A 27,686-nucleotide genomic window follows, 5' to 3' on the forward strand; every position below is an offset into this window, starting at 1 on the left:
GCCCCCAGTCCCAGCCCCGGCCCGGCTTGGGGCTCCCTGGGACCCTCCGCGCCCCCCCCCCCCCCGCATGAGAGGAGCGCCGGCCTCCCCAGACTTCAGAGCAGGCGTGCTCCACATCGAAAACCCAGTTCAAACCCTAGCTGCGTAGCCCGTGGGCAGGTTACAGAACTCAGCTGTGCCTCGCTTGGCTCAGCTGCACAGTAGAGTGAATCACTCACACCTTGTAAGATGGTTGTGAGGGTAAAGTGAGGTTGTTGAAGACACTTAGAATGGTGCCCGCCTTGCTCAAGCACCCAGTAAGGGTGGTTCTTAGCATTACTTGTTAGCATTACTGGTATTCAAGTTATAATTGTGTATACTTTTGCATCTGTATTTCCATCCCCAAAAGAGATCATTTTCTTTAAGTCCCATGTCTGGTTCTCTCCTGGTGGCTGGGGACCTGGGACCCTGAGCTCTGGGCCAGTCTTGAGCTGGGCTAGCAGCTAGGTGGAGAAGGCAATGGCAGCCCACTCCAGTACTCTTGTGTGGAGAATCCCAGGGACGGAGGAGCCTGGTAGGCTGCTGTCCATGCGGTTGCACAGAGTCGGACATGACTGAAGTGACTTAGCAGCAGCAACAGCAGCAGCTAGGTGACCCGAAGGGTTGCTCAGGTCAGACTGGCCCTCTCATCTGGGCCAGGGGACTAAGTGTAGGGGTCATATTGCCAGAGGGGTCCCTGCAGCCACCACCCTCTGCCTTTCAGTATGAATCCAAGAGCCGCGTGTCAGCAGAGGCGGCCCTGAGGCACCCCTACTTCCGGTCTCTGGGGGAGCGCGTGCACCAGCTGGAAGACAGTGAGTGCGAGGGCGAGGCTGGGGGCACCTCCCTGGATCCGGGAATGGGGCAGTGGGTCTGGGTGAGGAGGGAGCAGAGCCCAGAGCCCAGGGCCCAGGTTTGGCTGAGCAACCTGGCTCCCTGTCCCCGGGTTTTCCTTCTTAACGAGGGGAGCAAACCCAGTCATCCTGGGGCTGCCAGCCCGACTGAAGGGGTGCCCAGCTCCCTGCGCTTGGTGGGCGAGGGGCCGCAGACTGCGGGAGTGGAGCCGGCTCACTGAGCGGTCTCCCGGCCTGTGCCCTCTCTGCCCGCAGCTGCCTCCCTCTTCTCCCTGAAGGAGATCCAGCTCCAGAAGGACCCCGGCTACCGGGGTCTGGCCTTCCAGCAGCCAGGTAGGGGCCTGACCTCCCCATTTCTCGCCCTGACTAGAGGAGGCCAGGGCGGGCAGCACTTGCCTTCCTGAGGAACAGAGATAGGGCCGGGAGATGGGGGCTCCTCCCCGATGCAGGCCTCTCTTCCGGGGGCCTGCAGGGAGCAGGGCAGGGCCGGTTTCCCTATCTGCTGCCCAGGCTTCCTCCTTGTGTCTTCCTCCTCAACCCGCGCCCCAGACAGAACGCCGCATCTGAGAGTAGCCCCGTGAAGGTGTGCCCGTTTCCTGGTGCCTTCTCGCAGCACATTCGGCGCTCCGGGTGTAGCCTCTGTCCTGGGAGAACTGCACTTATTTCCAGCCTAGCTGATCCCCTCAGACGTGATAAGTGCTTCCATATAGCATCTCATTTAATCCTAAAGTTTTCCTTGAAGTCGATGCCATTGGTCAGTGCTCCCCATTTCTCAGGCAGGGAGACTGAGGCTCTGGGAGGCTGGGCTGCAGTTTCACACAATGAGTGAGTAGAAGGGATGGGATTAGAGCTCAGGACTGGCCAGCTCCTGAGCGCGTGCCCTTGCTGGCTCTGGCAGAGCAGTCCGCCCCTGCTGGTCTCAGGCGACCTTGGCCCCCGCCGCCTCCTCGCAGCCCCACATCTTTCCTTCCATTTTCCAGGGCGAGGGAAGAACCGCCGACAGAGCATCTTCTGAGCTGTGCCCGCCCTCCTGTGGCCCAGGGGCGAGAGGTCACACCGTGCACAGCTGCAGCGGGATGGGGCCCGTGTGGCCTCGGAGGACAGATGCGTGAGGGCTGGTGGCCGGCCCGGGAGACCTTGGGCAGCCCAGCTGGCCATGGCTGCTTCCTCTCCCTGCTTCCCATGTGCCTCCCCAGACACCAACCCCTTGGCCCAGACACCAACCCCTCCACTGCCTGCCCTGGGGCCAGGCATGAGCTCCTTCCTTTGGAAGAGGTGGTGGGCAGAGAGCAACCTCAGGCACTTTCCCACCCTGAAGCCCTTGGGCACCAGCGGGGAACCCACAGGGACTGGAGAGTCCAGAGGCTGAGCTGAGCACTGTGCCTTGGACATGGGCGCCACTGTGCCCCCCGACCTCCCGGGGGCCTGCCTGCCTGCCTGCCTCATCAGTTTGGTTGAGACCCTTTCAGGCCCCTGGGAGCCCGCACATCTTTCCCCTGTTTCCCCTCTGAGAGCAGGAAGTGACATGGCACCTTGCCTGGGACCCTGGAACCCTGGGTGCCAACGTTTGTGCCAAAGCCCCTCCCACCTGCGGGGGCGGCCGTCCCCAGAGCAACAGAGCCACACCCCTCTCCCATTCCCCCTGACTTATCCCCACGGCCCGCTCCTTGCCAGGGGCCCCGTGTGCTGCTGGTGGCCCAGCCAGTCCCACGGGGCCCTGGCTTCCTGGCCACGCTCCTGCAGCTCGGTGGAGCCCGCCCTCCCCCCCAGTCTGAGCGGGATCGCCTTAAACTGCAGGCGGTGGGGCACTGCCCTGGGAGCTCTGCCTCCCGCTCCTACCAGTCTGCCCTCTCCTGAGAGCTCTTCCTGCTTATCCCCGAGTGCGGGGGTGGCCGTCCCCAGAGCGACAGAGCTGCACCCCCCTCTCCCATTCCCCCCGACTTGTCCCCACGGCCCGCTCCTTGCCAGGGGCCCCGTGTGCTGCTGGTGGCCCAGCCAGTCCCACGGGGCCCTGGACCAGCATCCTGCGGGCAGCGCCTGGGTGTGCAGGCTCACCCTGAGCCTGGTGTCAGGCCGGCCCCAGCTCCATGGTGTTGCACAGCCTTCCTCTTCTGCTCCTCCCCGGTGCCCGTGGCTCTGTCCTTGCTCCGGCCTGACTGGAGCCTCCCCATGCCCAGAGGAGGCCAGGCCCACAGTCTGAGGTGCAGGAAGGTGGGGCGGGATGAGGTTGGCTCTTACCCTGAGCCCCAGGGGACCGGGAGTGTGCCGGGCCACGGCCCCAGAGAAGGCGCCTCCACCCCCCTATGGAACACACCTCTTGTATTCCCAAAGTCTCAACACTGGGCTGGGTCTTAGACGTCAAGGCCAAAGGGAGGCCAGGCCCCCTGCCCACCCTCTTCTGCCTGAGGAGCAGCCCTGGAGGGTCTTGGCTTCCCCGTAAGTCCCCACCCCCACCCCCGCCACTGTACTGTGAATATCCTGTGACTCAGCATAAAGACAGATAATATATTTAATTCATGTGGTTCAGAAAGGAGTGAGCAGTCTCCTGCGTAAAAGCTGATGTTGACAAACTGATGCCAAAGGTGGGGGACGGAAGGGCCTCCCCAGGCCCCCGAGGGCAGGCCGGGCTTGTGTCTGTGCAGATAAAGCTGAGAGAGTTTGGTTAGTGTGTGTCCCTGAGCCCACTCTGGCCGTGGGCCTGGTGCCCTGTACTCTCCCTGCTGTTTTCTGGATGCTGCTGCCTTCAGGGCTGGCAGTCAGTCCCGGGCACCCAGGATGGGTGCAGGAGAGGCCTGGGACTTGGTTCTGTTGCCGCCGTGGCCCGAGTTGCTGCCAGGGGTCCTGGGGAAGGGTCTGGGTTCTGTCTGATGTAGCTGACCTTTGTGCTCCCCCAACCGAGTGAGTCTCTGACTTCTTGGGAGGCAGGGAGGAAGGTTTAAGAGAGGGCTGACGTGGAGAATGGTCAAGGCCAGCACAGCAGAACCAGGGAGACCTGTATTTCCAGCCCAACGGTAACTGCACAGACCTGACTCCCCTTCCCGCTTCCCAGATGCCCCCTTACCCTGGGTCTGTTCACACCTCCTTTCACACTAATCTCCCAGAGTCCTCAGCGTCCTGCTGTGTTTTCCAGTTCAGTGTCCAGGTTTGTTCTCCCCAAGACCACCCTGAGAATGTCAGGCTGCGTCTGATGCCTCACACGTGAGTACTTTGCAGTTTGCTGGCACACATGAGGGGCTGGCTGCTTCCCAGGGGAGGAAGCTCGTGTTGAAGGCTCGGGTGGCGTGCCCAAGACCATGGACGTAGAGGGTGGATCGGGGCCTGGTTCTCCACACTGATTCTGCCAGCCTTAATCCCCTCACCTCCTAAAGGCAGCCGGTCACCAAACTGGAGGGCAGGGGCCAGGAACCACATTGGTGGGGATCTGCGATGGGCTTTAAAAGTTGAATTTGGGAGGAGACTAGCAAGACCTGAGGTTTGCTGAGCTCCCTACTATGTGCCACCACCGTGCCTCTTGTCGAAGCCTCACAGCAGCCCCCTTTCTGCCTGTTTTGCTGGTGAGGACAGCAAGGTTCCCCGGGGTTAAATGACTCGCCTGGGGTCCCACGGCAAATTAGTCTAGGTCTGTCAGCTGCTGCAGCTGTGGGTCTTCAAGGAGGGCAAAGAGAGAAGGGGGGCGGACCGGAGAAGCGCACAGGAGGGAAGTTGGAGCAGATGCTGCTTGGCTGGAGCTCCTCTCGGGACCAGAGGCCACTGCTGTACCCCGGGCAGCGGCACCCAGGGGTTCACACAGGCACCGGCCCCACTGAGAGTCTGGAGGGGCAGGGTGGCTGCTCTTGCTGCGGCAGCTCCTGTCCTCTCTGGAGGCTGAAGTGGTCGAGGGGACTCTCGGGGTCTCTGTGCAGACATCACAGCACTCTGAGTTTCTGCCCCAGAGAGCTCCGGGACGGAGTTGGGAGGCTCCCCCCTAGGCCTCATGTGTGATCAGTGCCTGAGGAAAAAGGATGTTACTGGAGAAGGAAGCTGGTGGAGTGATGGTTGTGAGCGACTGGGGCAGACGGGCCTTGAGGGCCGTCCTCAGCCTCTACAGTGGCCAGACCACCACCGCACAGGGCAGGTGTCCTGGGCCCCTCTGTCTTCTGGGCGCCCCACCGTCATTCTCATACGCCTCTCCTGAGCGGTGGCCTGCCCCTGGGCTGGAGACCCTGGCTGGCCATCTTCCCCTCTGGCCGCCCTTTGCCGTCTTCTGCCCCTGGGATGGGTCAGGAGCGCCTGGGGCACCCGCCGGCTTGTCCCTTCACCACACCAGCCCATCTGGCCGGGCACGGCGCCCTGCAGGGGCCCTCAGCTGCTGACAGGAGGTCTTCTTCAGCGGTGCTGCAGGGGGATGCTGGGCTCGGCCCTGGGGCCGCCTCTTCCCTTCCTGCGGCTCTCAGTCACGCCATCTCTCTGGTCTGGGTGGTCAGGGCTGCTGGTCTGACCACGGGCACTGCCCTGTTTGCCTGCTGGGCTCCAGGTGTGGGGCACGTGCCGGGCTTCCTTTCCTTCCTCCTCGAAGCAGCTCAGTTCCTTCTGGGCTATCTTTGCACCTTCACCTCTGCTCAGACCCCTGCTTCCTGCCTTGACGCAACGCAGCATCCTCCGAGCCCTGGTCTCCAGAGCAGATCTTCAGCCCCAGGAATTTGTCCCGGCCTGGCCCCCAGCTGGGAGCTAGCACACTGAGTTGTGGGACCCTGCACCCTCGCTTTGCAGCAGCAGGAGCTCAGGCCAGTTGGCATGGATGACCTCTCAGCAGATTTGTATCAAGCATCCGCCGTGTGCCAGGCACGGTGCTGGGCCCAGAGGACGGGGCCGTGAGCAAGATCGCCTTGTCCCTGCTGTTGCAGAACTGATGTTCTGGTGAGGGGGAAAAGCATTACCCAAATTAAGCACCCCGATGTCAAGGGCTCAGGTGTGAAGAGGCAGAATCAGAGTCAGGGGCCTTGTGATGGCAGTGTGGTCAGGGGCCTCTGGTGAGATTGGGGAGAGCAGTGCCTCATCAGTGGGGGACTGTGTGGACCCCCAAGGACAGAGTGCTCCAGCGAAGACCCCCAAGGGAGGGTGCGTGAGGATGAATGAGGAGGCAGCCGGGCTGGACGAAGCACAGTGGCCCGTCAGGGTGGCGGGTGGGCTGGCACGTGTGGAGGGACAGACGGTTCTGTACCTCACGCCCGTTGTGGAGCATGTAGGAAGTGTGGTTCCAGGTTTCCATGCTGGAAATTCACACGTTTTCCAGCAGTGGGGCCAGGTGTCAGAAATTTAAAAAAAAAATAATTTTTTTTGGCTGTATTCAGTCTGCAGCATGTGGGATCTTAGTTCCCTGACCAGGGATCGAACCTGCACCCCCTGCATTGAAGCGTGGAGTCATCACTGGACCACGAGGGGAGCCCCATCCGTCACTTTTTTAAAAGCTCCCCAGTTGACCCCAGTGCGTAGCCAGGATGGAGTCCTGTGGGGCATGGGAGGGACTCTGGATCTCACTTTGAGCTGGGGAGCCCCTGACCCCTGCTTTTAAAGGCTGAGAGAGGCCAGTAGCATCCATGCCCCCTAACCGCTCCCCCCCCACACACTGGGAGGCTTCATCTGCGGAGCCTCCCTGGGAGCAGAGTCCTGAGATGGGACTCCCGCTCCTTTCCCGCAGCGAGCCTGAGGCTCTGGGCCCCGCAGAGCAAGGGGGTTGTCAGAGCTCACATCCTGCCTGCCACCCTGAGGCGCGGCGCTCACAGGACGGCCCCTGCCTGCCAGGGCTGTGCCGGCGGCTGGCACCTGGCTTGTCTGCTGCATTCCTGGCAGCTGGGAGCAGGCCTTCGCCCTCAGGTCACCTGTGGGCATGGCTGACAGGCCGCCAGAAGCCCCAGAGGGCGAGGCCCTGCGCCCCATCCCACCGCACGGCCCCTGCCGTTGCCCAGCCCCTCCTCGGGACCCTCCGGGCCTCCCCACCAACTCAGCAGGCAGCCTTGGGCACTGGGGGCCCAGCTGCCACGCCAGTGCTGTGGGCGGCGTCCGTTTTGATGAGCGGTGCCCTGTTCCGGGGGGGGGGGGGGCACCAGCTCTTCTCATACAGGACAGACTGGGCGGGTGGCGGCTGGAGGGGCTGCAGAGGCCGCTTGTTGGAGCCTTCTATCTCTCTGCCCCTTCCCCTCTGCCAGCCTCTCTTTCTGCTCCTCCCCCGTCCCTTCCTCTTGCTGCGGGCCCCCCGGAGTAACACATGTCCAGAGATGAATCATCTGATGCGGCCTCTGCCTCAAGGAAGCCTCCCCTAGCTGCTCACCCAGCCCCAGTCCCTGGGACGTTCTCTCGACGCTGGGCACCGTCGCTTTCTCTTGCACCCGCGTCCGCCTTGTCCTGGTGAGGTCAGCACGAGGCATGGCTGTGCAGCAGCTGTGTCACTTGGGGGCCCATCCGAGTGGCAGGGACACGCTCAGCCCTCTAGGATGCCATCAGCGCTCCTCCCTGCTCAAGCTTCTAGCCCAGCCCCTCATCTTCCTGTCTCCGAGCTCCTCCCACCCACATTCACTCCTTATTCATCCAAGGCTTCCTGACCACACCTGCACTGTGTTTCCAGTATCTGGGACACCAACTCGACCCTGACTGAGACCCCACTTGCAGGAACTCAGAGTCTCAGTGTCAGTTAGGATGTGGTCTTTGCTTCCTCTCATGAGGTCTGGGTTACTTGGGGGAGGGAGAGTTATTCATTTGAAAAAAAATGTACCAAGAGTTGTTTTTTTTTTTTTTTTTTGCTTTTCTTTTCTTCAGACTCAACCAAGACTTTATACCATCCATGTTTTCCCTGGAGGAGGGGTCAGTGGGATCCTGGGTTTCCAGGGAAGAGTCTTGCACATCCGAGGCTCCAAAATACAGGAATCTGGATTCAGATCCCTGCTCTGCTGTTTGCAAGCTGATAAATTAGATCATACTTTTTTTCTTGCATTCTTCACCCTTGATAAGATCTCTATTAGCAAGAATCTATTAAGTCCTTTCTACCTAAAAGATTTTGCAAGACTTTAGGATGACCTCATCCTGGTTTTGTTTCCACAGAGCTTTAAGTATAGTTGGGGAAGTAAACATGCAGAGTTTTATGATAAGAAACACTGGGTCATAGGTATTACTTAGTGGATCAGCTGCCTTCTGAGGTGGTGAGCTCTCTGTTCCTGGAAGCATCCAAGCAGAGGATGGGAGACCACTTGGGAATTCCAGTGGCTTGCAGTGTTTCTGCCAAGTCTTACCAGGTTGCATAGGAAGGAGCTGTCTTGGGGTGGGCCAGATCTCTGTTTTGCCAAGCAGGACAGGAAGATACAGCCTGCAGGTAAGAAGCGTCCCTCAGAGATGCTAAGAGGGGTGTTGCCAACCGCGGTTGTAGGCTTGCAAAACCCTTCCACCTGGATTACAGGATGCCTGGAGCGTCCAGTGGGGCCATTTGCCTTGAGGCCAGACCACCTTGGCCTTTCTAGACCTGGGGCTGACTCTGGGCTGTGGGAATTCCTAAAGCTGGAGCTGATGAGGACAGGAGGGAGGGCTGCCTTGGAGCCGGAGGAAGGGCCCAGCAGTCAGGGCCCAGTGCTGTTTCCTGCCTAAGGGGATGACTTTAAGTTTACCCTCAACTGCCTGTGTTTCTACACCTCTGCTAAGTGTTCTGCTTGGTGGCGGAACTGACCGCCCCGCTTCAGGGTACCAGAGGAGGCAGGGAGGTTGGAGTTTCCAAGCGACAGAGGCAGTGGAGCGTGACGGTCGAGAGCAGAGCTCTAGCGCCGGGCTGTCTTGGCTTGAATCGTGGCCCCATCGCTTCCTAATTGTGGGATCATCGAAAACGGCTTCCCTGTGCTCCAGTTTCCCCATATGTAGAATGGGGTGATCACAGCATTAGTATGAAGATTAGATGAGAATACGTGGAAAGCACTCAGAATTTATTGGCCACACAGAAAAGCACCACTGAAGTGTCGGCTGTTGCTACGTTGCCTGTCCCCTACGGTGGAAGCCAGCGTCATTCTCTCAGGGGGAAGGGTTGTAGGAACGCAAGAGGGAATAAAACCCATCTGTCCGTAGGAACCCACCCATCCTTCCAAACGGCCACCGGAGTTCCAGACTTCTGATGTCCCTCGGACTTCCCAAATGGTGCGGTGGCAAAGAACCCTCCTGCCAGCGCAGGAGACGCAGGAGACTCGGGTTCTGTCCCTGGGTTGAGGTCATCCCCTGGAGGAGGAAACGGCAACTCCTCCTCCAGTATTCTTGCCTGGAACATTCCCTGGACAGAGGAGCCTGGCGGGCTACAGCCTGTGGGGTTGCAAGGAGCTGGACACGACTGAGAATGCTCACACACAGTCATTCATATCCTAACAGATGTCTGTCAGGCAAGGTACTGTGAACTTAACAATTACCTAACTCAAAATTTTTAGGTAAAATTCAGTTCAGTTCAGTTCATCGCTCAGTCGTGTCCAACCCTTTGCAACCCCATGGACTGCAGCACGCCAGGCCTCCCTGTCCATTACCAGCTCCCGCAGTTCACTCAGACTCATGTCCATCGAGTAGGTGATGCCATCCAGCTGTCTCATCCTCTGTCGTCCCCTTCTCCTCCCACCTTCAACCTTTCCCAGCATCACGGTCTTTTCAAGTGAGTCAGCTCTTCGCATCAGGTGGCCAAGGTATTGGAGTTTCAGCTTCAGCATCAGTCCTTCCAATGAATATTCAGGAGTGATTTCCTTTAGGATGGACTGGTTGGATCTCCTTGCAGTCCAGGGGACTCTCAAGAGTCTCCTCCAACACCGTAGTTCAAAAGCATCAATTCTTTGGCACTCATTAAAATTTAGATAACAAACCATTACCTAAGTTCACAGTTTTTTCTTTAACAGACATTTATTGAAAATCTCATTGGTCCGAACCACTCTGTGAAGTGCTAAAGATTCAGAATTGAGTAAACTCCTCAAGGAACTCACAGATGCAGATAATCCCATAGGGTATGAAAAACCTGTCTAGGGTCTTTCACTTACAACCACCTTCCCTCCCCTTCCTCAACCTCTGCGTACCTATTAGTTTGCAGGTTTCAGAAAGTGAATTGGATCTCTGGGCCTCATAGTTCATAGATGTGAATGAGAATGAATTAACATTGAAATGAAATATCTGATACATAAGGAACTTGCTGGAACCCACCTCTGCAAGCCCTTCCCTTCCTTGCCTGCTCCCAGGTAGTGAGTGCCCCCAGGTGACCCTCAACTTTGAGTTAAGACCTTTAGTCACATGGCAAAGCCAGTCTTATTTCTAGGTATTTCCATACTCTACTCCTCCAACCCCCATACCACCCCCAGAATAGTCAAAAGAATGTGGCCCTGGGCCACAGAGGTGCTCCTAGAGGCCTCAAGACATCCTGCGGGCTCCCACCATCATCTCTAAGGGGCTGTGCGTACCCCAGCAGGGTGCCCTCTGGGTCCCAGCCCTAACCCTCCTCTCTCTCCAGTCCTGTGTCTGCCCACCCACTGCACACTCCTCTCCTGCTAGCAGACCAAGGATCACCTTTCCCTGGAAGGTGACTCCTCCTTCAAGTCTTCCAGCCTCTGCCTGGACATCCCCTCCCACCTCCTGCAGCAGCTCAGCCAGACGCTGGGCCTCAGGCAGGTGCTGGGACTCAGAGCTCCTGTCCCTACAGTGATGGGGGTGGGAGGTGTAGATGCCCGCAGAGTGCCCTCCCTGCTCCCGATTTTTCATCAACATGTCTGTTTTCACTTTAGGGTTTTGTGGGAACCTTTTCCCTCTGTCTTCCTTTCAGGCACGCCTCAAATCCTCCTCCAGGAAGCCTTCCTTGATCAGTCCCCTGTGCACTACGTGCTCAGTTCTGTTGACGCCAAACAGGCCTACACCAATGCTGATGCAAGGGCTTCAGGGGGGCCTTAGCCCCTTATAACCTCCATTTCCCAAAAGTGAAGTGAAGTGAAGTCGCTCAGTCGTGTCCGACTCTTTGCAACCCCTTGGACTGTAGCCTACCAGGCTTCTACATCCATGGGATTCTCTAGGCAAGAATACTGGAGTGGGTTGCCATTTCCTTCTCCAGGGGATCTTCCCAACCCAGGGATAGAACCTGGGTCTCCTGCATTGCAGGCAGACGCTTTATAACTTCTGAGCCACCAGGGAAGCCCTTTTCCAGAAGGCCACCCTAAATATACACAACCTAAGGAAAAGCCCAGAGCTTAGTATGGAAATGTGGCCTCCTGGTAAGTTCTCCAGTAAACGCTCCCCTGCTCCCTCTCCACTTATCCTACCCGCCCCCGCCCCCCAAGCCTGTCTGAACATTCACAGCCTGTGGTCGGCCCTCACGTACCCACGTTTTCAATCTGTTAGGTCTCTTCACTGGGTTCAGGTTGCCAGCTGCCTGGGCTGAAGAGGGCCATATCCTCGTGGGTGTGCCTCCCCAGGCATGCCACCCCACTCCCCGGTCACTCTGCAGTGATGATGACGCCAGTAATGTGTTCATGGTTACGGAGGTGCTTTCGTGCATGGTAGCCCATGTCGCTCTGAGAACACCCTGTGTAGTAGACAGGACATGCGGGAGCACTCCCATTCAATGGATGTGGAGACTGAGGGCCTGGGAGGTTCAACACCTTGCACAGTCAATTAAGTGTGAAGCAAGGCCTCCCACCGGGTATGCTTACCTGCTGACTGCCCTCTGAACAGCTTTGTTTGCCAGCTCAGGTTTTATTCCATTTCAGTGTCAGGGCTATTAAGCAGTGGTCTCCGGGAACTGGCAGGGGAGCCAGAAAAAGCAGTTTTGACTTGTAATCTAACCCACCCAGCTGGTTCCGGAGGCAGCCAAACTGGGGAGATCTGGTCCTGCTTCCACCCTCTTCCCCTCCTCCACAGCTGCTCTGGCATCCCTTTGCCTCCCTCCACACTGCCATCCCCAAACTCTGGGAGCCGCAGGGTGGGGCCCCAGGAGGATGTGAGCCTATGGACAGGCGGGATGTTTTTCCTGTTCTGCCCATTGTGTGGGCTGAGAGCATGAAGTCACCAAGTCTCCTGGCAAGCTTTCCGCAGAGCTGGGAGCGTTTCCCGAGGGAATTGACCCGCTATGAATGGCTGAAGCTTTTTACAAGTTTTGGCATTTCTTTGGATCGGCCAGACTAGGGGAGCCCGGGAAAGGAAGGGTTTGTAGACTCCCAGTTCCAGGCAGCCTGCTGCGAGGCTGAAGGTCCCAGGGACCTTGGCTGACCAGAGGTTTGCCAATGCCTGACCCTAACTAGGAATGGCTCCACACCTGAGGGTGGGAACAGACCTAGTCACCTTGGAAACTTCACTGAGCTCACCCCAGAGGAAAGGCAGAGTCAGAATTGTTTTAAAGCTGCTCTGTGTTTGTTGTGGGGTGAGTAGCGTTCAGCGTTTCCCTCCCAGGGAGGCATTTATGTCTGCATTCTCTTTGCCACTAGATGGGGTGGGCCTTCAGAGAGGGTTCTGGATGCCCGGTGCTCTGAATCAATTTTCTCAGGGTCTGATTGAATCCTCACAGCAAGACCAACAAATAGGCATAGTACGCCATGTCTTACAGATGAAAGTGGAGTCGCTCAGTCGTGTCCGACTCTTTGCGATCCGTGGACTGTAGCCCACCAAACTCCTCCGTCCGTGGGATTCTCCAGGCCAGAGTACTGGAGTGGGTTGCCATTTCCTTCTCGTCTTACAGAGGAGAGGTTAGGAATTAGTTCCAGTGCACGCAGCTACCTCGTGGCAGGCCTGGGATTTGAACCCAGGTCTGTGACACTCCACAGTCCGTGGTCGACAGCAGGACTTCCCAGCCATTCGCGTGCGTACGAGTTGACCGGACAGCTGGCCAAGTGCAGATTTCCGGGCCCTGCATTCTCCCCTACTCTAATTCAATAAATCAGGGTGGAGTAGGCATCTGCATTTTTGCCAAAGAAGAGGGGATTCTGTAGCATGTGAGCAGGTTGAGAAGCACTGCCTTGGCGGCTGGGTTCTGTTTTGTGATTTCAGCCAAGAGAGCAGCACGCTGGTCGAAAACCGAGGTACAGCCGCAGGCTCCTGCTAAGACCCCAAGAGGTGGTCCTGTCCCCTCACCTGTCCCTGCCTATGTGTGAGACCCAGGAGAAGCAGCCTGGAGCCTCGGAGGTCAAAGGGAACCCATTCTGCAGCCTAGAGGAGTCTCCCATCACCCTTGATAATATTTGAAATACAGAGGGAAAAAACTGAGCAAGAAAGGCGGAATAAAGCGGCCCTCTCCATGGGAGCTTCCCGGGTGCCATAGTGGTAAAGAACCTGCCTGCTAATGCGGGTTTGATCCCTGGGTCTGGAAGATCCCCTGGAGGAGGGCAGGGCAACCCACTCCAGTATCCTTGCCTGGAGAATCCCATGGACAGAGGAACCTGGTGGGCTACAGTCCATGGGGTCACAAAGAGTTGGACACAACAGAAGCGATTAGCCCACACACAAACCATGGGAAAGGGCTTGGGACAGACACCTCTGAGTTGGATGCATCAGGAACCTCCTGCTTCAGAGATACCTGGAGTTTGCTAAGAGTGCAGAGTCCTGGGCTCCGTCCCAGCCTTCAGCAGTCAGAATCTGTGGTGGTTGAACTCTAGGAATCTGCAATTTGTTTTAAATGTCTTCCTCAGACAATTCTGAAGCAAATAGAGGTTTGAGAACTGGTGGCCAGAGGGTCTGGGAAGGAAAGGACCTCCCGAGGTGAGGGCCCCAAAGCTACAGCCCGTGGGGGATGCCTGGGGCACAGCTGTAGATTACTGAAAGGGGCGCCACACCCACACTCAGTGTGTGGAGTTCAGGGTTTGAATCCTGGCTTGGCCACTCTGCACTCCGGGGCAAATGACAACCTCCCTGAGCTCAGCTCCTCACAGACCAGATGAGGGTCATCTGGTCCACCTCTGCACGTGGCTGTGAAATCACTGCGCGCATGCAGGGCTCCCTGCAAGACAGCAGCAGGAGAGCAGTGGAAAGAGTGGGCCCTCCGCGTCCAGGCCGTGCTGACCGAGGGCTGCCAGCAGCATCCCCCTGCCGCTGACCCACTTTACTCCGTTGAGAGCCAAGGGCTGGGCCGGGTTGGGAGTGGGGGGTCAGAACTCAGAATGAGACTGTGAGCTCTGATGAGTGGCCTGGGTCACCCTCAGAGGGTCAGGGGTCAGGCTGTGGCCTGAAGGACCCTGAAGCCCCGGTCAGGTCTGGAGGGCTGCTTACCCCATTCCACTCCTCTGTTGGTCCACTCCCCAAACCCTCAATTTCACACCAGGAATCACACCAAAAGCATGCACTCTGAGGGGTCATCCCAGGGGCCCTTCCCACACAACCCACACTGCTGCTCAGGCTTATTTCCCTGGAGTTGTCTCTGTTGAGCTGGGGGACCTACCCGTTCCTCCCTTCCTCCCCATCACCTTTGCGTGCCTCCAAGGACCCTTATCCTCTCTCCATGACCACCATGCCCTCTTTCGAGGTTCTTATTCCCCCTCCTCATCTCAAGAAAGCCAGGGGTCTTCCTCAGGCCAACTGCCAACTCCGTTTGGGAAAAGGATCTGATAAACCAATTCATCCCCAGTGGGTGGACGAGGCAGGCCTGTGGTCCTCCCCTGGAATAGGTGCACTTTACAAGCAGCTGCGAGAAAGTGGTCTCGGGGCACCTGAGAAGGCCTTTCCCTGGCAGAATAGCCTTGAGGTTAAGAGCGCAGGCTCTGGAGGCAGAGGGTTCATCCCGGCTAAACCGTTCATTATCTGAGTGACCTTGGGCCACTTGCTTCTGTTTCCTTAGGTATCAAACAGAACTATAAAAAGTATATTTGCTTCTTTAATGCAGGAGAAGCACCCAGAATGTGTCTGGCACATACTGAGTACTCAGTAAATATTACTCATTATTGCTCATTAATGGAAGGATTCGGGGCATGGAGGAGACCCTTAATAGTTTGAATTTCATAGGTAAATGCCCGTGTCCATTCCAGGGTTGTGTGCCCGCCACATCCAGCCTAGCCCTGACTGTCGACACAAAGCAGACACTGCAAGTGTCTGGGGCCAAGTGTCTGAGTTCTTGGGCTGAGATTTATCCTCTTAGTAAATCTCTTTGGGAATAAGGATATGGATGAGAGCAACAGCAGCCGGATTAGGGGAGAATGTTAGTATCTCTTAAACTGGGGCTTAAGGGAAAGCATAGATGAATCTGAAAGGAATTTCACATCTGCTCCTCTCTGCCCTTAAGGACTGGGGGCAGGGCTTGGTGAATCACTGGGTATACGCACTCTGAGAGCCGGAGAAGGAGTGGGATTCTCTGACAGCTTTGTTTCTCTGTCCCCAGTCTGTGAGTCTGTGAAGAGGCAAAGCACAGGCTCAGATCCTCCAAGAAAGGGGACGGCTGACTGGGCCTCCTCCTCCTGCTTCTATCTGCTTCCCTTCCAGCCAATTTCCCTCTGGAGAGGAGTGGGAAGGAAGACTCAGAAGGCACCTGGAGGGATTGGAAGTCTTTGGGACAGAGACATCTCCCAGCCCCGCTTTCTCCAACAGACACGAGAAAAGCACCTCCTCTGTCTTGGGCAGACCAGCCACGCTGGGGAGAGTGCGTTCCCCTCAAACTGGACTGCTGGGGGCTGACGTGCAGCTCTCTGTGAAGAATGCCACTAGGTAGAGGGCCCCACCGGGATGGGAACAAGGACTGCAGCCAGGTCCGGCAGGACACCAAGATCACACCCCAGAAGCCCACAGACAGAAAGGAGACACCAAAGCAAAGGGAGCTTTGCAGCCAACAGGAACTCTCTCACCACCTCCGTGTCGCAGAAGGTGGAGAGAGCCCCAGGGGCAATGTTGGGCCCATACTTTCCCAGCGTTCATCCTGCGTTAGCCCCTGGGCTGCTCCTGGGGGCCCGGTGACTCATGAAACAAGGGCCACACGCCTAAGGAGTCCAGGCCCGAGGTCACTGAGCACGGAGGAGGGCGCCACTGATTCTGTCTGGGTGGGAGGACAGTTGAGCTGATACTGACGTCTGGGTGCATTTCTGTGGCACAGGGAGAACAGCCGAGGAGCCTGTTCAGGGGCCCAGAGCCTCCTGTAGGGGCCGTGGGAGGGCTGGTAGGAGAGGAGGGAACATAGGCAGGGCCTCAAAAGGCACTTTGACATCACTGGGCTTTATCCCTGGACGGAGGGGAGTGGGAGCACGCATGGTTTTTTTCCTGATTATTAGAAGCAGTATACCTTTGGCATATAAACCAGAGAAACGGAAAAAGTATAAAGAAGAAAATTAAAATCATTTATATGTCAACTACCCAGAAATAATCACTGATGTTTTCCTTTCAGATTGTTTCTTATAAAAAGACCTTTAAAACAAATATATGTAGGATAGATACAACATGCAATATACAGTCAAATTAGTACAGCAAAATACATATTTCCTATTAAAAGATTGTGTTACATTAAACATATTCTGAATTCATAGAATATATAAACATGAGTTATTTTATAATCATTTAGTGTAATACAATGCCTTAAAAAACTTAATTGAGATAATATAAAGAGGGAGTTTTACTTTTTATTTGTTTATTTTTAATAGACAGCACATTCATGTGCTGCATAAATCAGAAGGCATGAGAGGGGTGGGTTCAATCCCTGGTCAGGGAACTGAGATCCTGCATGCTGTATGGCATGGCCAAATTTTTTTTTTTTTTTTTTCAAACAAAAGACCAAAGAAGTTAGTTATAGAGTGAAAATATCCTTTCATGCCATTCCCCACCATGCATCTCCCCTCCTTGGACTCAATAAATGTTCTTGTAACCTTCCAGGAACTTTATGCATAGACAAGAAGATAAACACGTATTATTTTTCCCTCTTTACAAAAACGTTACATAAGTGTTAGTCCCTTACTTTGCATCCTTCAGTTTTTACTTAGTATATCTTAGTACCATTTCCTATAAATATATTAAAAGTTTTCTTAGTTTTTTATAACTGAATACTATTCCATCATGTTGTTGAAGGGAAAAGCCAATTCTGACTCCATGTTGGAAATGCTTCTTTGACTTGCTTTCCATTGCTTTTATTATTATACTCATATATAATAGCCTGTCTCAGAGAACCCTGCCCCTCTACTTGACTGTTAAGGCGCCTTTGTTCAGAACCCTGCCCACCTGTAGATGGCAGGAAATGAAAGTGAAGTCGCTCAGTCGTGTCTGACTCTTTGCAACCCCATGGACTGTAGCCTACCAGGCTCCTCCGCCCGTGGAATTTTCCAGGCAAGAGTACTGGAGTATTCTTTTCTTCTCCAGGGGATCTTCCCAACCAGGAAGAAATAAACACATCCCCTGCCTGAGGCTTGCCATTCTAGGAGGTATTTGCAAGATTAATGGCTGTTTTGCTTTGCTTCCTCACCTCTCCTGTCTCTGATCTATAAAAGAAGCTGGCATCCAGACCCCACTAAGTTGGTTATCTAGAGATATTAATCTGCCATCTTCTCAGTCAGCTGTATTTCCAAACAAAGTCATATTCCTTGCCTCAACACCTCATCTCTCAGATTCATTGGCCTGTCATGTGGCAAGCAGAGAGAGCTTGAACTTGGTAACAAATTAGGCTTAGCCGTCCAGGATCCTTGCTGCTAGAGGCTAGCTGGCCCTGGTCAAGGAATATTGGGACAAAGCCCTAGCAACTGCCAGGACCATCTTCATCTTTCCTTCAAGATTCTGGGAAATGGCACCAGCTGCCCCTGTGCTCGGCAGTTTGAAACAAGGAACTGACCAACTTCTATAAGTCAATGAACTCAGTTTCATAGGGTGAGTCTCCCCAGTTTGATAGCCAGTTGATTTGTTTGTGGCTTTGCATGCCCTTTGTGTTATGAGTCAATAGACTTGATTTTGTAGGGTAAGTCGCTCTGGTGTGCCCACTGGGAACATATTTCCCCCTCAATTTGGATTTTTCCTTTATGGGACAAACCGATTTGGTGGGGTACCCTGTTGGAGAGGAGAATTATCGTTGGACTCTACCTCAGTTGGAACCAGTTCACGGGGGAACTAGTTCTGACGTGGGTGGGCTACCTGGTTGGACTTCGTTCGCTTGTTTTGTAGGGTCAGTTTACTTACCTGAGCTGGGACTGTGCACAGTCGCTCTGTGCATCGACGCTGGAATTTGTGCTATCTTTGTTGAAATTCGCCTACATCTTTTGTGTTTTGGTGTTATCAAACTTATAGAAATGGGAAATATTTCATCTACCCCAAAGGAAAGCTCTTTGGGTCATATATTAGATATGTTGAGATCAGAAAAGCAACGGCCCATGAATGGCTCACAATTATGCAATCTTGCAGTTAGAAGTACTTTGCAAAGGAGAGGAACACTCTGAGAATGAATGAATAGATCTGGAGGCTCCCTTGGACTTGAGGTGTCCAATTCCAATTTCCCCTGTAGGAGCCCTGGGTAACTTTGACAGTGGAGAACTTCAGTTCCAGCTTGGGGAGCTTCCCCTGTGAAGGAAAACTTCTTTTATAAAGAATTTTGGACAAACGCCATAGATCTAATGGAACTGGGAGGTCACATTAGTGTGACTTTCCAGCTAGCTAGGTTTTGGTTTATTTTGGTTACATTGGTAATTTGGCAATGCGCAGACATCTAGTACTCACTGCTTAAGCTAAAATGAGACGTGCTTCCTTTAAGGTTCCTGCCCACCCCCACAGCAACTCTCTTATTTCTCTCTCCTCAAACCCTCTGTAAACAGGCTACTGGCTATCAAAGCAGTTGAGGAACTCTGGCCAGGGTTACTCTGGCGTGTTCTGAAGATCCCACAGCCCACTGTGGCACAATAGCTATTGCCCAAGGAGGTGAGGGCTCTCCCTTCCGCTTTCTCCTTTAAGTTGAGGACCAGGTCAATTAAACTTGTGTGCCGTGGGTCAGGCACTTAAAAGCTACTAGGGCAGCTGCTGCTTGAAGACTCGCACAGCAGGATAAGGGGTCACAGAATAGACCCAGCTCCTAGGGCATCTGCCCCCAGAAAGACTACTTCTGTGCGGTGTCAGCACGTACTGGTTCAGGCCCACTGAGCCCACTTCTCTGGCTGCCGCCTTCCCGGGAGGCCAGGACTAGAGGCGGGTTCCTCAGCCTGTCTTTCCTATCACCTTCACCTCTTTCTCCCTCAGTGTTAAACAAAGGGTAGACAAAGTCATCCTAGGAAGAACTTGCCTGTGTCTTTGAGATGCAAATGTCGTATCTGCTCTTCTCAGGAACCCTCATCTCTGCTGTCTTCTAAAATTCAAATTTTAGAGAGGGTAAAATAATTTAGAAGTTGGCTCGTCCAAGGTAACTATAAATCTTAAGTCCTTTTTCTGCAAATATTTAGCCATCTAGCCAAGTGAGCTTGACTTGTTCCATGTATGAGAAACCCAATTTTAATCCAAGCTTTTTTGTAAACTTGCGGTTTACGTGGCTGTACCTGACTCAGGACTAGAATCTTGAAATAAGCACTGAGGCCACTCTGTGGATTTGGCCTTTTGGCTAAGATCAAGTGTAGTATCTTCCCTGGTGGCTCAAATGGTAAAGCGTCTGCCTACACTGCAGGAGACCCGGGTTTGATCCCTGGGTTGGGAAGATCCTCTGGAGAAGGCAATGGCAACCCACTCCAGTACTCTTGCCTGGAAAATCCCATGGACAGAGGAGCGTGGTAGGCTACAGTCCATGGGGTCGCTAAGACTCAGACACGACTGAGCGTCTTCACTTTCACTTTCACTTTGCCATACATCGACATGATATGTCAGCAAGGAAAGTAACTCACGTGAAGAAACTTTTGAGAAAAGAAAGTGCGAATGGGAAAAGAGTTTTGAGTGAACTTTTAGAAATATATGTTTTAGGATCTCTCCAGATATTCTAAAACTCAAAAGTTAGAATTGTCCTAAAATAAGTTAAGGGATGAAATATTTGTGGAAAATGGACTCCCAAAAGGGTTTTGTACATGACCAGTCAGGACTAAGTTTAAAACAAGTTTAACTGAGTAAATGAATCTTTAAAGAAAGCTGGTGCAAAACATAAATTTAGTTTTTCTCTTTGTCAAAACAGACAAATTTTCTAAAGATGCTAAACTGCCCTTGATAACATATTTTAAGTTTCTTTACCTTTTAAGTGATCTGTTCTATATTTGCTTTTGGAATCTTTTATTATCACTTTGGCAAAGTAAATAACTATTTTTTCATAGGAAGCTATGATTCTGTTGTATTTTTAAATGGTTTTTAAGGTTCTTTTGACAAAAATTCTCAAATCAAATTACCTCTAGCCAACTTTGGGATGTTTCAAAGAGTCCCTGAAACACCCCAAAGGAAGACATTAACCTAACTAGGTTTCTTTGGTGTGTTAAACTATATGAAAGGTATTGTCACATGAGCAATAAATTTTAAGCTATATGGTAAATTTTACAGATATTCTAGAGAGTATATGGAGTTCCCGAAAATCTATCTCCTGGTAGAATGTTATCAGTCATAATTCCAAATATCTGAAAGTGTTGCATGTCACAGCAATAACTGGGTTGCTTTGTCAACTACATTGTAATCAGATTTAAACTTGCCTTCACTAGTCTTCTGTCATTACAGGCAGTTATCCACACTGACACCTTTGCAAAAATGTCTCCTCTTCAGGAAGATTTATAAAAAGGACGTTTGGATAAAATACAGGTTTCTGACTTTTAGGTTATAATGCTGAACTGGGAAAGACCTTGAAGAATTCTAACAGGGAAACTGATGGCTTCATAAAGCTGTTAACAAAAAGGAATAGCTACATAAAACTGAGTAAACTGCAAATATGGTTATAATTTCTATGGTTTCAAACACATGAAAAGATGCTCAACATCACTCATTCTCAGAAAAACACAAATCAAAACCACTCTGAGGTACCATCTCATGCTGGTCAGAGTAGCTGCTATTAAAAAGCCTGCTGCTGCTGCTGCTAAGTGACTTCAGTCATGTCCGACTCTGTGCAACCCCATGGACTGTAGCCCACCAGGCTCCCCCGTCCCTGGGATTCTCCAGGCAAGAACACTGGAGTGGGTTGTCATTTCCTTCTCTAATGCATGAAAGTGAAAAGTGAAAGTGAAGTCGCTCAGTCGTGTCCAGCTCCTAACGACCCCATGGACTGCAGCCTACCAGGCTCCTCCGTCCATGGGATTTTCTAGGCAAGAGTACTGGAGTGGGGTGCCATTGCCTTCTCCAGTTAAAAAGCCTACAAACAATAAATGCTGGAGAGGGTGTGGAGAAAAGGGAACCCTCTTACACTGTTGGTGGGAATGCAAACTAGTACAGCCACTATGGAGAAAAGTGTGGAGATTCCTTAAAAAACTGGAAATAGAACTGCCATACAACCCAGCAATCACACTGCTGGGCATACACACCAAGGAAACCAGAATTGAAAGAGACACATGTACCCCAATGTTCATCGCAGCACTGTTTACAATAGCCAGGACATGGAAGCAACCTAGATGCCCATCAACAGACGAATGGATAAGCTGTGGTACATATACACAGTGGAATGTTACTCAGTTATTAAAAAGAATGCATTTGAATCAGTTCAAAAGTGAAGAAGAACTAAAGAGCCTCTTGATGAAAGTGAAAGAGGAGAGTGAAAAAGTTGGCTTAATGCTCAACATTCAGAAAACTAAGATCATGGCATCCAGTCCCATCACTTCATGGCAAATAGACAGGGAGACAGTGGAAATAGTGGCTGGCTTTATTTTTCTGGGCTCCAAAATCACTGCAGATGGTACTTGATGCCATGAAATTTAAAAAATGCTTATTCCTTGGAAGGAAAGTTATGACAAACCTAGATAGCATATTAAAGAGCAGAGACATTACTTTGCCAACAAAGGTCCGTCTAGTCAAAGCTATGGTTTTTCCACTAGTCATGTATAAATATGAGAGTTGGACTATAAAGAAAGCTGAGTGCTGAAGAATTGATGCTTTTGAACTGTGTTGTTGGAGAAGACTCTTGAGAGTCCCTTGGACTGCAAGGAGATCCAACCAGTCCATCCTAAAGGAGATCAGTCCTGGGTGTTCATTGGAAGGACTGATGTTGAAGCTGAAACTCCAATACTTTGGCCACCTGATATGAAGAGTTGACTCACTGGAAAAGACCTGGGAAAGATTGAGAGCAGAAGGAGAAGGGGACAACAGAGGATGAGATGGTTGGATGGCATCACTGACTCAGTGGGCATGGGTTTGGGTGGACTTCAGGAGTTGATGATGGACAGGAAGGCCTGGCGTGCTGCGGTCCATGGGGTCGCAAAGAGTCTGACATGACTGAGCGACTGAAATGAACTGAACTGAACTGAACTGAACTGAATGAGGTGGATGAAACGGGAGCCTGTTATACAGAGTGAAGTAAGTCAGAAAGAAAAACACCAATACAGTATATTAACGCATATATATGGAATTTAGAAAGAAGTAAGAATGACCCTATATGTGAGACAGCAAAAGAGATACAGATGTAAAGAACAGACTTTTGGACTCTGTGGGAGAAGGCGAGGGTGGGATGAGCTAAGAGAATAGCACTGAAACATGTATATTACCATATGTGAAACAGATCGCCAGTCCAGGTTCGATGCGTGAGACAGGGTGCTCAGGGCTGGTGCACTGGGACAACCCAGAAGGATGGGATGGGGAGGGAGGTGGGAGGGGGGTTCAGGTTGGGGAACACATGTGCGCCCATGGCTGATTCATGTCAATGTATGGCAAAAACCACCACAATATTGTAAAGTAATTAGCCTCCAATTCAAATAAATAAATTAATTAAAAAATAATTTCTATGGTTTCTATCTAAAAGGATTACTGGTTTAAATCTGTGTTTTCCAGTTATAAGGAAAGCTTTCTCCTTAAACTAATTATGATTTACAGTAACTTGGTAAATCATATCTTTGTAAGCCAAATGAAAAAGTTTTTTCTCTCTAACTGGTTGATCCTGCCAGTAGCACACACTTGTCTCAGAGATTAGCCATGCATAAGAGTGCCTGGCCAGCACGATGAAACTGCGGACAGCAGACAAGTCAGTTACGGCTCCTTTGGTCACTAGGTCATGGCAACTGGATTACACCTAGTCACGTCAATCATTTCATTTGCTCTTGTTTTCACACTGTGCTCTGTGTCTCTCTGCTGCACTATGTCATTGTCAAGTGTCACTCGCTGCATTACTTACATCCTGTCTAATCTATAAGAGTGTCCCTTACAGTACCCAGTGTATAACCAGGCCTTTAATGAAACTTATCTAGCTAGACATCATGAGAAAATAGATCACATCAGTAACATAAAATGATTGCAATAGTGTGATTCTAGGTATGGGAAGAAGCAACAAGGGAATATGTCTCCTGGATTATAATTAGAATTCAGAGGATCTTTAATTATTGATGGGGCCTGGTTCAAAATTTAGCACCTAGGGTGGCTTTTCAAAAATTTTCACCTGATCTAGAATGAGTCTCCCAGCACTGTGGGGCAAAATTTGATCACGAAGTATCTCCCAAATATTGGTCAAATTCCTGACCAAGAGGGGAAAGTGAAGTGAAAGTCGCTCAGTCGTGTCCACCTCTTTGCAACCCCATGGACTGTAGGCCATGGAATTCTCCAGACCAGAATACTGGAGTGGGTAACCTTTCTCTTCTCCAGAGGATCTTCCCAACCCAGGGATCGAACCCAGGTCTCCCGCATTGTAGGCGGATACTTTCCCAGCTGAGCCACAAGGGAAGCCAGAGCATACTGGAGTGGGCAGCCTATCCTTTCTCCAGCAGATCTTCCCCCACCCAGGAATCAAACCGGTGCATTGCAGGTGGATTCTTTACCAACTGAGCTATCAGGGAACCCGACCAAGAGGGGAGGATTTCTGAACAATGGAAACGTTCTTGCCATCAGCGGTTGCAGCCCTCCAAAGTAAGCTGGTGAATCCTGAGGAAGAATATCTGCTATCTGGGAGCCATAAGCCTCCCTATGGTGAGTGCTGAGAAAGCTCAGAATATGAGACACAGGATCATAGACCCCAGGTAGCTGAGGTGCACATCAAGAAAATAATTTTAATGAACCCTGACTCTTGCATCTTCCCATACGTAGAAAAGCACTCGATTCCTTGAGATGCTGCCTCCTGGGTTCAAAGTTCAATATTTCTAGGTCTACAGGTGTGGACACTTCACAAGGGGAACAAAGGAAGACAAATGTCAACACTTGGGACACTGGCACCAATGGCAGACACTCTCAGAAAGATCCACCTTGTGTAACAGTTCGCAGGGTCACTGCCTCCCTTTCCACAAGATTGCGGAACGGGCTTTGACACTGGGGAATAGCTGCAGGGAAGAGCCAGTTCTGACTCCATGCTGGCACTGTTTATTTGACTTGCTTCTTGTTGTTTTTATTATTATAATCATACATAATGAGCTGCCTCGGAGAATCCTGCCCCTCTGCCTGACTGTTAAACTAAAAACGTCTTTTTTCAGAACCCTGTCCACCTGCAGATGGCAAGAAGGAAGAAACGAACACATCCTCTGCTTGGACTTGCCATTCTGGGAGATATTTGCAAGACTGATGGCCTTTTAACTTTGTTTCCTCATTCCCACCCCCAGCTCTGATCTATACAAGAACCTGGCATCCAGACCCTGCTAAGATGGTTACTTAGAGGCATCAGCCTGCCGTCTTCTCGGTCAGCCAGCTTTACAAAAAAAGTCATATTCCTTGTCTCAACACCTCACGTCTCAGATTCATTGGCCTGTCCTGCAGCAAGCCGAGTGAGCTTGGACTCGGTAATGGTGTGAATGTATTCTAGTTTATTTAGCAAATCTCTACTAATAGTCATTTGGGCTGGCTCCAGTCGTTTTACATTTATAAGCAGTTATTGCGCGGCCGCAAATCACTCTGCGCATCTGTCCTCCTGCACGGTAATGGCTCCACATGCGGGAAAACTTCCCAGCAGCGCAAGCGCAGGTCGAGGCACAGGTGCGGTTATAATTTTGATGGATGTTGTCAAATAGCCTTCCGTAGAGGTGATACGAATTGCTTTACAATGTCCTTCCTTTAATGTAAAGGAGGGATAAAATCAGGTCTGAGCTGAGAGTATAACGAAGCTGGATTAAAGGTGGGCACACAGCCTCCGTAGAGCCTGTTGCCACAGAGCAGGAGGAACCCACCCGGACGAAGGAGCTGGAGCCGTGAATTAAGAAACGTTAGGGACTTAGAACCAAGGGGACAAGACACAAACGGCATTTGGATGTGAGAGTGCAAAGGTCTGTGACTGGGTGGCTGGGTAGGTATGGAAATGGTGTCTGCGGTAAGAAGACAGGTGAAACAAAGGCAGGCAAACAGAGAAGTAAGGGGTCCCCCGAAGTCTCCCGTTCTCAAAGCATAGAGACATTCGTTACAATAATAAAGCTCTTAATTTGTTTCATTCTCCTACGTCAAGGAAAATGAGCTTCCCTCTGAAAAAAAGGTAAAACGGACACATTAAGAGGGGACTGAAGATCCCGCTGAAAGACAGAGTCTTGGGCGCACGTGTTTGCCACCTCTTCTGTGACCCCACTAAAATGACTGTAAGCAACGAGGACATTTTACTCTCCTAATGAGGAAGGGAATAGGAGGGAAGTCACTGCAGATAAGCATTGTCAGGGAACATACAGAAGCTGAGAAATGGAGAAAAGAGTGGCTGGTCACTGACGAAGTGAGTGGAGGACAGAGGCGAAGGCAGCAAGACAGCTGCACACCATCCTTGCAGAACCAGAGGGGCTCAGGCCTTGCAGACGCCATGAGGGGCAGAGGAGGCAGGAGACACAGCCGCCACTGAAGTGAGGGGGACTGGCCTGCGGCACATGGAACAGCCAATTCCCAAGCAGGAGGCTTGCAGCCAGGGGTACACCCCCAGCTGGAGGGTTCAGTCCAATGCCTCCAGAGCAGGGGCTGCCGCCTCTAATACTCGAGTCCTCGTGTGATGCAGGCTCACTGCCAATCTGCCATCTGACCTGACCAGCCTCACTCTTAAATATGAAAACGATCACCAGACATTTGGAAAAAAAAGTCTCTGGCATGAATAAAAGATACAGATATAATAGAGATAAATAATTTAGGGAACAGAAAACTAAAGAAATTTTCAACAACTAATAGGTAATCAGGGAGATTTGAAGAAGTGTCACATGCCTAAACAAGTACAGGATGCTATGAAAGGAGAACCAGAAAATAAATGTGAGCACCTACAAATTAAAGGTAGGATTATGGAAACTGAAATTTCAAGAGAAAGTGTTGGGAGGTAAGAGAGTTAGAGAATTAGTTGGATGACTACATAAGAGGAGAAATAGCCAGGAAAAAAAGAAGTAAAGAGAAAACAGAAGGGAAGAAATTCTCAAATAAGAATCTTCAAAGCTGAAGAACAGCTTGCAAAGGGGACTCCCAGGACCCAGCACAGTGAGTGAATAAGGGACCCACATATGAGCATCACCACGGTGAAAGTTTAGAACAGCCGTGATAAAGACAAGGTCCTAAACATTTCCCTAGAGAATAAGAAAATTTTACCTTTACCCATGTAGGAATCAAACTGACCTCAGGGCTCTCATTAGCAAAAGCTGGAATGATGCCATCAACATTCTGCGAGAAAAACAATTTTCAACAAAGAAGTCTATATCCACCCAAATTATCATTCAAGTATGAGGATGGAGCTATAACACGTTGAGGAGCTAGAGACTCAGAAAATCTATGACACACCACACTCTTTCTTTCTAAAGAACCATTTTTTAAAATTGAAGTAAAGTTCATTACAATGTTGTGTTAGCTTCAGGTGTACAGCAAACTGATTCAGTTACATAGGTGTAATAGATATGTAACCAAGTCTATGTATATATGTATCTTCTTTTTCAGATTCTTTTCCATTACAGGTTATTACAGGACATTAAGTATAACTTCCCTGGGCTATATGGTCCTAGTTGTTTTCTTATACATAGTAGTGTATCTATGTTAATCCCAAACTCCTAAATTATCTCTCACCCATACAAACACTCCTTTTAAGAACTTACCTGAGATGCGGTGCAGCAGAATAATAGCCTGCACAAGAACAGAGGGAGGGAGGGACAGAATAAAGAAGGCAGGAAGGGGAAGAGAACAGTGGGACCAGCTCAGGGCAGCAGCGAATGGACGCGCCCAGCCAACAGCTGCCTAACAGAAAAGCAACACGCCCAAATTAGAGCATGTAATGGAGGGGGCCCTGCGTGAGGTGCCCGGGAAAAAGGAACCTCAGAAAGAGAATACTCCATAAGCAGAAAACTCAGAAACAAACACGAGGAAATAGTCATGGCAAGGAAAGAGAAGAGAAGGGTTAAGAGAGAGGTGCAGAAAGGTAATCTGAAACTATAAGAAACGAAAACAAATACAAGAAAGAAATCTAATTATAGGACTTTGCCGGCTTTGCAAAAGATATATTTACATGGTTACAAATGTAAACATTATTTATTGGTTTAAACTTTTAGAGCCAACTAATAAATGGAGCACAGAAGACTTAACTACACCTAGAAAACTGTGGAGAAGGCGATGGCACCCCACTCCAGTACTCTTGCCTGGAAAATCCCATGGATGGAGGAGCCTGGTGGGCTGCAGTCCATGGGGTCGCTAACAGTCGGACACGACTGAGCGCCTTCACTTTGGCTTTTCGCTTTCATGCATTGGAGAAGGAAATGGCAACCCACTCCAGTGTTCTTGCCTGGAGAATCCCAGGGACAGCGGAGCCTGGTCGGCTGCCACCTATGGGGTCGCACAGAGTCGGACACGACTGAAGCGGCTTAATAGTAGTAGTAGCAGCAGCAGAAAACTGTACATACAGGTTCTCAACATTGATCA

At 51.5% G+C, this 27,686-nt stretch overlaps 1 protein-coding gene and 1 long non-coding RNA gene across 3 annotated transcripts in view; one reads left to right on the top strand and one right to left on the bottom strand.

The window, feature by feature from the left end:
- Positions 1–3,402, top strand: part of CDK18 (cyclin dependent kinase 18) — a 28,767-nt gene extending 25,365 nt beyond the window's left edge. For both annotated transcript variants that reach the window (XM_018060051.1, XM_018060052.1), the window contains 3 exons: positions 743–833; positions 1,128–1,205; positions 1,853–3,402. In XM_018060051.1, the coding sequence (XP_017915540.1) occupies positions 743–833; positions 1,128–1,205; positions 1,853–1,887 (204 nt within the window). In that variant the 3' untranslated portion in view covers positions 1,888–3,402. The remainder of the gene's footprint in view (positions 1–742; positions 834–1,127; positions 1,206–1,852) is intronic.
- LOC102170897 lies at positions 24,635–27,324 on the bottom strand. The gene is made up of 3 exons (XR_310597.3): positions 26,870–27,324; positions 26,400–26,444; positions 24,635–24,885 (listed from the first exon to the last, which is right to left on the bottom strand). It is a non-coding gene; the product is annotated as an uncharacterized LOC102170897 (long non-coding RNA).

This window comes from Capra hircus, chromosome 16, assembly GCF_001704415.2.
Source record: "Capra hircus breed San Clemente chromosome 16, ASM170441v1, whole genome shotgun sequence".
Classification (NCBI taxonomy): Eukaryota; Metazoa; Chordata; class Mammalia; order Artiodactyla; family Bovidae; genus Capra; species Capra hircus.